The 12887-nt window shown below is 45.8% G+C and overlaps 1 protein-coding gene across 3 annotated transcripts in view; it reads right to left on the bottom strand.

Annotated features, from left to right (window-relative positions):
- Positions 1 to 5060: 5060 nt before the first annotated feature.
- FLI1 (Fli-1 proto-oncogene, ETS transcription factor) overlaps positions 5061 to 12887 on the bottom strand; it is a 116960-nt gene continuing 109133 nt past the window's right edge. For all 3 annotated transcript variants that reach the window (XM_045192760.3, XM_045192761.3, XM_024557308.4), the window contains 4 exons: positions 11996 to 12061; positions 10328 to 10387; positions 8378 to 8425; positions 5061 to 7166 (listed from right to left, as the gene is read on the bottom strand). In XM_045192760.3, coding sequence (XP_045048695.1) covers positions 6637 to 7166; positions 8378 to 8425; positions 10328 to 10387; positions 11996 to 12061 — 704 coding nt within the window. In that variant the 3' untranslated portion in view covers positions 5061 to 6636. The remainder of the gene's footprint in view (positions 7167 to 8377; positions 8426 to 10327; positions 10388 to 11995; positions 12062 to 12887) is intronic.

Below are 12887 nucleotides of genomic sequence, written 5' to 3'. Positions count from 1 at the left end.
CAGGCCTCTCTGCCTCCATCCCTGTTCGTCATGTGTTCATTTAGCATTTATTTTACTGACCGACTAGTGTGCGCTGCCTCCTACGCAGCACCCAGAACAAACAGCTCATCTCTCTCCTCTCAGGGAGCTCGCCGGCCCCTCTAGGCATGCCAACAACCCCGATCCAAGCTTACTAAGCATACAATCCCAGCTCCAGACCTCTGCTTCTCAGTGGATTGAGAAAATGCAGCCCAGCATTTCTGACAAAGCGCATTTTTAGCATTCCTTCAGGACACTCCCACTGTACTTGCAGCATCCTGAAGCTTGGCAGCACGCTCTGTGGGCTTGAGGTGCGCCCGCCCGGTCCCAGGGAAGGGCAGCAGCCAGCAGGGGCACGGTGGGGCTGGAGAAACGCAATGGCTCTCTGGAAAATCCAATTACCCCCACTTTTCACTCACTTGGAAAGTGCCTTTCTGACCACAAAACAAAGTCTACACTGTACTCAACTCTCCACGCAGAGTGCTCACCGGTTACCAAGGACTTAATAAACGTTCTTGGGAAAAACCTAGCAGATACCGACAGATAATGGTGATTATATATATACTTCCTGTACAGTCATTTTATAAAGGGGTTTCCACAGGTGTCATCTGATACCCCACAGGAGCTCTTGCAGGAGATATTTATTACTCTGCTCCCCAGTTCATAGGGGCAGAGAAGTTGCCCAGTAGGTGGAAGGGCCAGGATTGAAACCCAGGTTTTCAGGCATTACATCCTTGCTCGTTTATCTACCTAAGTTTATCTACCTAAATTGCCTCTCTTCCCACTAAGAAAACACATGAGGTAACTCAGTTAAAATCTGAAGGTTAGTTTAGCAATTGCAGGCAAGTGAGTGGTCTCACTGGAAACTTTTCTGTTTCCCCTTAGAGCTTTTAAGCTAAGTGTAAATTGACTATGTGCTTAGGAATTTACCAGCTCAGACAGACTGAAACAATTAGACAGGAGGCCAAGTAAGAGTGAGAGGCAGACAGACCCCAGGCTTGTGAGCAGACATTCTTTTCAAAAGCTTCCCTTCATATCCTTTCTCAATTGGCTGAAACCCTAGAGGTTTGGCTGGCTAACCCACTTCCTCTCAGAAGGGTCTGGCCCCACGGGAGCCTGGGATTTGTAGTCTTGAAATCAGACGACCTTTCATTATCCTTCAGCTGCCTCCCTGGCTGGAGGAGTGCCTGTCAACTTCAGTAGCTTTCTATATGATGAAGTGTCCAGGGTGCTTTTTTGCAAAACACAGAGTTCTTCCTGGATATGAGTTGAAGCCTCTGTTTATTCACAAGAGCCCAATCCCCTGGTCCCCCATTCAGGTTCTTTATTACCTCCCCTCTCTCTCCCATGGATGCTAAGCACCATTTTACTGCCTCCTCCCGAGGGGGGCTGGACACAGCCCAGCACCGCTGTTAACGGTAGAGGAGCCTCCGGGCGGCAGAGCCTCAGCTCGGTGTGGGAGCAGGGCAGCCAGGCTCAGGGCTGCTTCCCAGAGTGGTATCTTTTCAATAGTTTTTAAGGTGACACTTTACATGAATAGGTATGGAGGAAGTAGAGTGTGAAAACCAGTCTGCGGACAACTTAGAGAAAGCTCTGCGTTTTGTTTGTTTTGCTTTGTGTTTTATTTCCTCACCGACCATGGCCTTGGCCTGGCAGTGCCGCCTTGGCAGAGGGTAGACAGACGTTCCCTTCTGCCCTGGTGTTCTGGAACCTCCTGATCTTACTTGGTCTAAACTAGTCACGCCCCATCTGGGGGCCCACACTTTCATGCACTACCCATGGACTAAATAAACGTCATGCACATTTAGTGTTCAATTCCATGGAGACATTATTGGTTAAATAAAATAATGATCATTTTAGGTGTTATTAAAATTCTGGTGGTCACTAGGCATTATAAAGATGTTGCAAAACAGCAGATATTGAAAATATAGCTTCCTTTGCCTGGGAGTCAACAATACTTTTTGACATTAAAAATATATAACCTCCTGCTCTATGGGCTATTGACCAGCACCCTAAACCGTGGGGAAGATTGCCTTCTAGAAGAACGGCTCACAGCTGTGCCACGCTTCTCTCTTCCTGGCTTGCGCTGCTCGTTAGCCTGAATAAACTTCATGGCGAAGGCGCAGAATGGTAAGCGGGGAAAAAGCTGAACTGGAAGCCAGGAGGGCCAAGATTCTGTTTGTCCTTTACGGCTAGCCAGCTGGATGCCCTTGAGTAAGCCAGTAAACCTTGAAGCTGGACACTACAGGGGAATCAACGCCAGCCCTGCCTCCACCCACATGTGCTTAAGGAGAAAATGGTGTCTGGTCCTGTTAGTGAGTGGAACAGCTTCTTGAGTGTGCAATAGACCACTGGGGAGCAAGTTTAAGGGGCCAGATTTGGCCAAAGTTCTAAGACTTTATAGAGGTGGTGAACATAAGTCAGTGTTTGAATAGGGTGTGGAGTTCCAGGGGTGTCCAACCCGCGGCCTGTGGTCGCACGCGGTCCAGGATGGCTGTGAATGCGGCCCAACACAAAATCGTAAATTTACTGAAAACATTATGAGGTTATTTTTGTGATTACATATCGCAAGGTATTTAATGTGTGGCCCAAGACAGCTCTTATTCTTCCAGTGTGGCCCAGGACGCCAAAAGGTTGGACCCCCCCCGGAACAATAATATAAATGGGGCCTCTTTAAAATGGAGCCTGTGCTGCCACGCCAGGGGAACTCCTTGCGTGTCTCAGGTGTCAAGTCCTCAGAACGTTACAACGGGGCATAGTAACCTTTGGCCTGGGCCTAAGCCACCTGTTTCCCTAGAAACTGTTTGCAAAGATAACAAAAAAGCAGTTATTATGATGAATGGTGTGATGGCTACTGGCTCGAAAATTAAAAACATTGTTTAGAATTGGCATCACTATGTTACGGTATCTGAGCCAATAGAAATGCTTGCTGTCTACTGATGTCATTGTTCCCCTTCCCTGTCTCGTAAATACTCATTGCCTGTGTCTCATAACTGGAACGTTATCTGGGATTCTTTCTGAAACCGAGCTTCCAGAATAGCTCTTCTCATTGACCTCCATAAATGCTGTTGCCTCTCCTTTTGAAGAGCCTTTTTACTTTTAAGTTCAAAAGGGCATCTAAAAAACCTTCTTCACATGGAGAAGTCCCAGTCGTCTGAGCATCCTTTATGTGCCTCCATTTTCCCTCAGGAATACTTGGAAAATGTCAAGATTGATGGCGAAGTTGTCTGGCTGAGGTAGAGATGTTCAAAAGGCTACAGCCAAACTATTCTTAAACATACCCGGCCTTCACCATTTCTCTTTCTATGCTTGGGCTGCTAATAACGAGTTTTATTTTCTCCGTTCTTAGAAGTCACAGGAAAACTCCTACAGTTGGACACGTACACACTCTCCCTCTGAGGACTGACTTTCTTGCTCAGTGTCGACAGCAGGAGGTATGCAGTGCAAGAAGTGGAAGAAGCCATTAGAATTTCAGTTTCAATTTGGTTTTACATTGCTCTCTAAAATTTTCTACTTTGTGTTTTTTTATAATAATAATAATGTGACAGTTTGGTGTATGATTTATAAATCAATGTGAATATATTGAGAATATTGCTTACCACATTTTTTAATGGCAGGGTGCAAGTTAAAAAAAAAAAATCAGACCATCAGGAGCACGTCTCCCTTTATTTAGGCAGCCATGTTGTTTAGAAGGCACCCAGGGTTACCAAGGGGAGATTACAGGGCTACCAATGCTCTCGGCCTAATTCCTCACAACGTCAATGACTTTCCAGGCCTCGTTCTTCTTCATTATAAAATAGAGAAATTGAAAACAAGCTACCTAACTGTGAAGCACTTTGAAGAAAGTTTCTTCCTTGGGAGGAAGAAAAGACCTTACAAATCTGCACGGACGATCAAATCCTGGCATGGGGTCAGAGGAAGCTGGGCCATTGTATTCTTTGTCGGAGTATCAGAAGGATGGCCACTTGGGTTTGAGGAGCTTGGTGGATGCGGCAGAATGAAGTCTAGTGGGCAAGGTCCATGGTGCACCGACCTGCGGGCTTTGTCCTGGTTCTCAGACACAGCTTGTCTGTGGCCTTGACTGTCATCCTATAAAGCTCTTTCAGGCTGGAGGGAGATTTAAATAACATTAAAAAGAAATCTCTGCAAACATCATCAACACCGTGAAGGTTAATTTTCAGTACTAAGTTGACTGGACCACCAGGATACCCAGTTATTTCTGGGTATATGTGTGTGAGTGTTTCTGGGTGAGTTAGCCTTTGAGTTGGTGGATTTAGTGAAGTAGACTGCGTTCCCTGATGCATCAATCAATCCATTGTGCAGAATAGAACAAAAAGGCCGAAGAAGGAGGAATTCGCCCTATACTTCCTGCCTGCCTGCTTGAGCTGGGACACTTCTCTTTTGCCGCCCTTGGATTGGGATTTACACCTTCGGCTCTCCTCGTCCTTAGGTCTTTAGGTTTGGACTAGAACTACAGGCTTTCCTGAGTCTCCAGCCAGCACATGGCAGCCCGTGGGATTTCTGAGCCCACAGTCACGTGGGTTTAATTTCTCAAAGTCAGTCAAGCTCTCTCTCTCTCTATGTATATATATGTACACACACACATACATTTATTTATATACATATATTCATATATGCATCTGTATCCATATCTATATAGACACTGTGTATATGCATCTCTCTCTCTATGTATATATGTACACACACATATATTTTTATATATACATATGTTCATATATGCATCTGTATTCACATCTATATAGACACTATGTATATGCATCTCTCTTTCTCTATATGCATCTATATAGACATCAATATATCTATATCCATATCTAATCTCCCACTCGTTCCGTTTCCCTGAAGAACCCTGACTAATGCAAACAACACTTAAAACCACATTGGGTTTTTTTTTTTTTTTACTTTCTACTGTCATGCAGTTTGTACATCTGAAAAATTCTTTATGGTGCAAGAGGTGAATAGAAACCTTCCCCTGGGAAGACCCTTTGGCCTGTCGGAGGGGTAAATAAGCAAACGAGGTCCTCGGTTCTGACAGAAGAAGGCACAATTTATTGAGTCAAATTATTTCACAAGAGAGTCTTCAGTGACAGTTGTCAGCTTAACACTTAATATAGTTTAAAAAGGTCAATGGTTACCTGTAAAATTATATATATTTTAATATCTAAAAATATATTGCATATATGGGGCAGGAAAATCCCTTCTATCCACAAAGAGAAAGTTTGCTTGCACTTTTCAAAGTCGTGGTGCCTGCAGTATGTTATATACACACACTTCCCAAAGCGTAAGGATTTAACTGGACCACCTGCTTGCTCGTCTGTGCTCTGTTAAATACCTTCCCCAGTGCTTCTCGTTCTAGGAAGTCAGCAACATCAACATCCCGGTTTTTTTTTTTTTTTGGCAGCAAAATCACATTATGCATTAAAACCCAGCTATAAAAACGTACAAACAGCACAAATGTACAGATTGACAAAAGATGTACAAATTACATTTAAAAAAATAACAACGACTGATTTGATAGTAACATTGTATTTGTGACCGAGGTCAACTCGTTTATTTATTCTTTTTAATTTTTTAATTATTTACTTTTAATACTGTGAGATATAGGAAAATAACTCTGCATAATTTATACAGTAAGTTGCCTCTGGATTGGGTGACCCTGGACCGATGCTCTGACAAGCGCACAGCGCTTGCGGATCTGTTTGTGTTTAGAAATCCCTAAGACTCTTCAAAGTTCTGGGACCCATTGTCATTACTTAAAAAACAACAACAACAAAAAAACACAGTTACTTAGCTCTCTCTTGTTCAGGAGTGTCTGCACTTGCATTACCATTTCTTAGTTCCTATCTTGACTGTTTCTAGGTGCATTAACATCTCTTAGTTCATAGCCTGACTGTTTCTAGTTGCATTAACATTGGCATTGACATTTCTTAGTCATAGCGCGACTGTTTCTAGAGAGAGTGATCAGCCTAGTACAGTTTGCTCACTCAGAGGAATTTTGTGATGCTCTTGGTCCCTTGAAGTACGCACACATGAGATTTTCTTCTAAATTCCAGTTGCCTGAAAACTTCACTGGCCTTACAACCAATGTTCCAGTTGCCATCCACTGAATTAGGTCCTCCCCAAACAAGATCATAAACGTCCTGCTTCTAGTCCCCCTAAGTCTCAAACCAGAGCCTGACTGGTTGAGTTCACAATTCTTTCTCATACCGTGGCCTACGAGGTCCATGATAAGACCCGTGTGTTGATAAGAAACTGCTATGGACACAAAAATAGAAAGGAAATGTACAGTTTCTCTCCCAGAACCACGATGCAACCATTCCAGTAATCTAAGTACTCAACTCATAAGATGATAGGAGATTGAGAATCCACACTGGCCTACTGGCCCACAGAATTATCCTTTTGTTTGTTCAAGGTAGACGAAGCCAAAGTTACCAACGTTTAAAAAGAAAGGTTTGCTTTTTTAAAGAACAAATACAAAGGTTCTATCCAACAAGAAAGAACATCCAGTTTCATTTCGTCTTCAAAGTCTCGCAAGTCCAAAGTATTCCAGGAAGTGTGAGGGATGAGGCTTCAGGGAGAAGGCCACGGATGGTTAAGCTTCTAGTAGTAGCTGCCTAAGTGTGAGGGCACGTGGGTGTTAGGATGGCGGGGGACATTGGGGTTGGGGTAGATTCCACCCGTGGGGGAGGTCCAGTATTGTGAGGCTGCTCCGAAGAAGCTGGAGGAAGTGACGGGCATGGAGGATGGGTGGGGAGGGACAAAGTTCACCTTCTGTTGATGGGCGTGGTAGGAAGGCATGTAGGAGATATCAGAAGGGTACTTGTACATGGACGACTCAGTTGGGTGGGGCTGCAGAGCCTGGGCGATGCCATGGAAGTCAAATTTGTAGGCATACCTTTTGCCATGCACTTTGGTCATAATGTTTTTATCGTAGTAGTATCGGAGGGCCCGGCTCAGCTTATCGTAATTCATGTTGGGCTTGCTTTTTCGCTCCCCCCAGCGCCTGGCCACCTCGTCGGGGTCCGTCATTTTGAACTCCCCGTTGGTCCCCTCCCAGGTGATGCAGCTGGCGTTGGCGCTATCGGAGAGTAACTCGAGGAGGAACTGCCACAGCTGGATCTGCCCACTTCCTGCAGGTGGTGAGACCAGGAGAACACAGAATATTTCAGCCTGCAGAAGTCGGAATCCAATCCCCTAAATGCAAGGATTCTCTCGGTCTGTGCAAGAAACCCTTTATTTCCTTTTACACTAGGAATCTACTGGGCGGCCCCTTCTTTCATTGTTGACTTCCCTTTCTGTTTGCCGCTGAGGCTGGCATTCTAAGCATAGTTTGATCTTAAAAATACTTTGCCCCAAGGCCTGCTGCAGTGCACTGTGGGTAATGATGGGCCGCATTGCCCAGAACTAGCTGTGTGATTAGGAGCAAGCCACAGCCACAGCCCCTGCTTTTGGCAAGATGTTTGAATTTCCTTCTATAAAGGCCGGACTCACTGTCCTTTTCTGCTTCGTGATGGCGTCCCCCAAGGTGTTGTTTCATGTCAGGGTAAGGGGTCCGAGCCTGGAGACTGCTGCCAGAGTCACAGGGAGAAGGGCGGGCCCAGGCTTCAGGCGGACAGGCCCCGCCCTGCTCCTGAGCAGAGCCCTGGGGCTCAGCTCCCGGCTCTAAGTGCTACAGGCAAGAACTTGGGCCCAGAGAAGAGTAACAGGGGAGGGAGCTGGTTGGCCTCTTTTTCTTCTGGGCAGGGATGGCTGGGCACTAAAGAAGGGGCACTAAAGTTTGGTTCCCTGGGGCCTCACTCTCACACAGGGGCCTGTTAGCTCACACGTGGGGGTCTTGACTCAGAACTCACTTTAGAGTGATTTTTGATAATAAACCCTTCAAATACGTTGTCAAATGTATTTTCTCTGCAAGTTTTCAGGGCTACACCTCTTTTGTAAGGCCAGAGAGCTTGGCAATGCTCCCTCAAATCAAGAAGAAAACACCTTTGGGATATTTATTCACTTGTGTCTTGCACAAGGCAGATAACTGAGAGGCCACCGGAATTGTTTCCTTCCCCCTAATCCCCGCCTTTCCCTCCTGTAACTTCTGCCTGTGCCTCTTATGACTAATCTCAACCTCAGTGCAGGTGCGAAAACATTTGTTTTCCACCAAATACATCACTGCCGCCAACTAACCCGCCCTGCCCTCTCATTTGTACAGAAACGGGTGTTGAATATTTTAAGGAAAACAGTACATGTTACTACCAAGTCAAGTGTGTGAACTTAGGACAGAGGTCTCTGTGAACTCACAGAGCTACAGAACATTCTGGAAAGAAAACCTTACAGGCCAAAGTCAACTCACCGGGGTTGGCTAGGCGACTGCTGGTTGGGCCCAGGATCTGATAGGGATCTAAGAAAACAGAAAAGGGAATTTGCTTTACTGTTATTAAAAATATAAACACAACAGCATTAACACTAAGAATACCCCGGAGGTTTCTACTTTTGTTTAAATATCATGGAAAAGCCTGATCTCAGAGAACTTGACTGCTTGTATTTGCAGATGCCCAAGACCTTGACCAGAGTTATGGTTCATCCCAGGATTTATCGAAACAACATGGAATAGTAACAGCATTATTTTTTTTTCATATTTGGTGCCTAACATTTGTAGATAATGCTGTTTTTACCTGAAACAGAGTAATGAAACCATTTGGAAAGGACTTGGCTAATATTTAATCACAAGAAATAAGGTCTACATGGCTTATTAAGTGGGCCTAAAGAAAATCTAATGATTACTGGTCTTTAATAGCTCTACCTATTACTGACAATTTTACATACCTCTGCTTTTCCGAGGTACCATTAAATAGACATGTCTGCAAATCAAGCAGCCTGATTTTTAGGGGCAGCTGTGTTACAAACTAAACTCATTGGACGATCTCTGAGTATTAGTTTTCTCCTCTGCACCATGAGTGGGTTGGGCTACTGGATTCCTCAGTTCCCTTCTAGGACAGTGTTCTGTGATCTTAAGCTTGGAAATGTCAACACTAACCAGAATCTGTATTTTTAACTGTAAAATAACTATTCTTGCTGTCTCAGTTTACTTAAAATTTATGTGATTATTTAGCTATAAAAAAAACCTTTGCAATATTGGTTTTATGTGAGGTTTGTCTTCTTTTGGGGGGGGGAATAGATCATGGTAGAGAGTTGGCCGCATTGTTATAGGTTTGGCACCATTTTATGCTTTTTGTAGTTATAATCGCAATTTTTTAAACTCAGCACGATTTGGGGGTTTCTACTTAGAACTTCAAGTTAACTCGAAGAGTCTGCAAGGCCATTCAGTCCACCCTTTTCATCCACATAGTATGACAACAAAAGCGCTTTTGCCAGGTCACATCTGCTTTTGTTGTTGTTGTTGGGGATTCATGAAACCCTTTGTGTGAAGTCACAACCCTCTGTCTGGTGTTGCTAAAATTTCCTGATGCCTCGTAAATCGGTTTTCCCATTGCTCTCTCTTCGGTGGAGATGGAAAACAGTGTTTGTCTACCCCAAAGCCAACTGCTTGTTCAGAACTAATCTCAGCTGGGTCACATGAAGAAGACACAGCTGGCCTCGGGGGTGGGCCCAAGGGGGTCTTCAGTCATCATAAGGCTCTTCACATAGAGTGGGGGCAGGTCTCTCCAGAGGGGGAACTAGGAAGCATGACTGGAAGTTGTAGGGAGGGGACTTAGGCTTGAATTGTGGAAGTGAGCCCAGCTAGGTAGTGAACTCCCTGTTGCTGTAAGTATTCGAGTAGCAACGGAGTAATCACAAGACTGAAATGTTACAGAAGGATTTACGGACCTGGATGTCTCTATCCTTCCTAACAGTAAAAGCCTCTGATGCCGCGGTTCGGAAAGCTCCCCTGCCTAGATTGTTAAGTAGATCCATCACAGGGTGAAGGCATTTCTGAAACGAAGCGTGGCGAAACTGACATAAGAAGGCTGGGAGAGCCCTTGGGGGTGTTATAGCTCTCATAAACTAGCTGCGTGGCTTTTAGCAAATCACTTTGCCTCTCTGGGCCTCAGTTTCTTTATTTTACAAAACGAGGCATTGGAACATTTCATCTTTAATATTCCTTTCACTTCTGATATTTAACCACCTGGCTCTAGGGCCTGTCACTTGAGTCATAGATTTCTTATGGGGAGCCAGCTAGAGGCCCTTGGTGGAAAAGGGGTGGCAAACGAAGCCTGTCGTTCAGCCCCCCTTCAACTGATCACGTGGAATCGGTGGCTGCCTAAGAAGCAGATAAGGGACCGCGCACCCCACGGACAGGTACCTGGTTGGGGCCGTTGCTCAGTATTCTTACTCATTGTCTGTGCTCCTGCAAGGGGAGGGCCTGCGGCAAGAGAAGAAGAAACACGGTCAGCGGGGCCACGCCCCACGAGGGAGAGAAATGTCTTGTCAAACGCCCTCCCCGAGGAGGAGGAACGTGCGGTCTCATTCATTTGTTTTATTTTGTGAATATCTGGAATCTACTATGTGCGGGCACTGCTCCGAACGCTAGAGAGTCAGCAACGAACCAGCGGCTCCCAGCACAACTTACAGCAAGCGGTGCAGTGCAGACAACCGTGGGCCTCAGTAAACACATCACACAGCACAGCTAATGGCACTGAGGCTGAGGGTTTCACTTTTAAATAGAAGATTCAGAGAGGCCCTTCATGGGAAAGTGACGTTTGAGCGAAGGTTGCCTGCTTTTCCTGTTCCCACGTTTCATGAGCTTCCCTCCATTGCTGCACTGCGCCCCCACCTTAGGTCTGCGTCTTTGTTGTCTCATGGCCTAAGGCTTAGTCCGCCTGGTACCCTTGCCTCCCCACTCCCTCCCCTCTGACCCATCCTATGCTGTTTAGCCAGCTAATCTCTCTAAACCACGTCACTCCACTGTCCGAAAACCTTAGTAATTCCTCCTTGATTGCAGAATGAAGGTCTATCTTCATAGTGCCCTTCGTGGCCCCTGCCTTACCTCTCCAGACTACTTCTCCTTCACACTTCCTAAACTCCAGGAACCCGGAGTCCTCGCTGACTGTCACACGTCTCATCTCAGCCTAGAGGTCTTTCCCCCGTGCCCACTTCTGGGAGGGTCTGTCTGCCCCATCTCTGCAGGTCCAAATCCTACTTCTCTCTCTGGAGCCAACTCAAATGGCCCCAGGTCCCGAGAGCCCTCCTGGATACACCCAGATAAAGAGTGACTCATGCAGAGCGAAGCGTGATAGCCCCTCTCCCCTGCGGGACCGTGCCTGACTCATCACTGTGAACTCAAGTGCCAGATTCTGGGCACAGAATGAACAAATAATTCATGTGCATTATTGAAAGGAATTGTCGTTATTGCTGGGGCATACCTTTGCAATCCCCACCTCCTCCTCGAAAGAATTCCCTTCAACATCCATTCATGTGCTTGATATTTTACTTCCTAGAGCTAGCAAGATGGACGAGTTTCTGGTTCAGGAGCTTGGGGCATTCTCTTTCCCCCTCCCTCGGTGGGAGATTGCAGGTCAGACTTCAACCCGAACTGATATCTCGGACCCCTGCCATCTCCTCATCAGGTTATCCTCCATCTCAGCCTTTCATGAAATGGGGACGGTGACATCAATGTGACTAAGCATCGACAGTCTGAGCAGCAACGTCATAGAGGGTCATCGTCACCACTTAAACCCAAATCCAGTGGCCTTTCAGACCGACCCTTGTCTTGAGAAACCTTCGGCCTTCAACAATTCTCAAACCAAAAGCAATAAATGAAACTCAAAGGCCTGAACAAAACCCTCTTTTCAAAGAACCAGTATCACTGACAGGCCTTAAACTGGCAATTAGTGTTGATGTCTACTCAAAAAACGGGGTAAAAAACGCTCGCTCTTATCCTTTGTTCTCTTTTTTAAATCTCATGACCTTGCTCTCCACCCTGTCCTTGGAAAAGTGTTTTCCTCCCAAAGGCAGAGTGACATGTACTTACTTTTGTTGAGGCTGGAATTCATGTTATTGCCCCATCCTCCTCTCCTGACGGAGTCGTAGGAAGGGTCTAATGAAAAACAGCAAACAGTCACACGTCAGCCTCTCCTGCTTTGCACACCCGGCATGAAGACAATCTCTCAGTAATCAGGAGAAATTAAAATGAATTCGGCAGTTATTTTATAGGCATCGCTAAATTCCAGAAGTGTGCTCTTGCCCTGGGGTGAAGGAGGCTGGGTAGAAGGAATATGACTGTTCTGATTGGGAGCTGAAGTAACCAGAAGAACCCTGAATTGGAGGTCAGAGCATTGGTTCAAGTTCTGTCCCTGGCATTGCTTGTTGTGAGACCTTGGATGAATCATAAGATATTACTGCATTCAACCTTCTTTAATATGGAAACAAAAATCTACACGATTTACCGACCTCATAGGGTTGAACTGATGTCTGTGTTCCACCCCCTTCCCCCGCAAACTCCTGTGTTGATTCCTAACCCCAATGTGCTGGTTCCAGGGGGTGGGGTCTTCGGGAGGTGATTAGGTTGTGAGGGTGGGGCCCCGAAGGATGGGATTAGTGGCCTTCTGAGAAGAGGCTGTGAAGCTGGCTTGCCCTCTCCCTGCTAAGTGAGGGCGCCGCAGGAGGTCAGCATTGTGCAGTGCAGAAGAGGGCCTTCGCCAGAATCTGATGCTGTTGCCACTATGATCTCAGACTTCCAGCCTCCAGACCCGTAGGAAATAAATTTCTGTTGTTTATAAATCTCTCAATCTGTGGTACTCTGTTTTACCAGCCCCAACGGACTAAGGCAGGTGATGATCAAATGCTATAACATGTGTGAGACATCTTCTAAAGCTTCCTACAAATATAAACTGATGCAAGGTTAGAAAGAAAAAACATCCATG

This window comes from Desmodus rotundus, chromosome 7, assembly GCF_022682495.2.
Source record: "Desmodus rotundus isolate HL8 chromosome 7, HLdesRot8A.1, whole genome shotgun sequence".
Lineage (NCBI taxonomy): Eukaryota > Metazoa > Chordata > Mammalia > Chiroptera > Phyllostomidae > Desmodus > Desmodus rotundus.
This window is presented reverse-complemented; position numbering and strand designations above follow the sequence as displayed.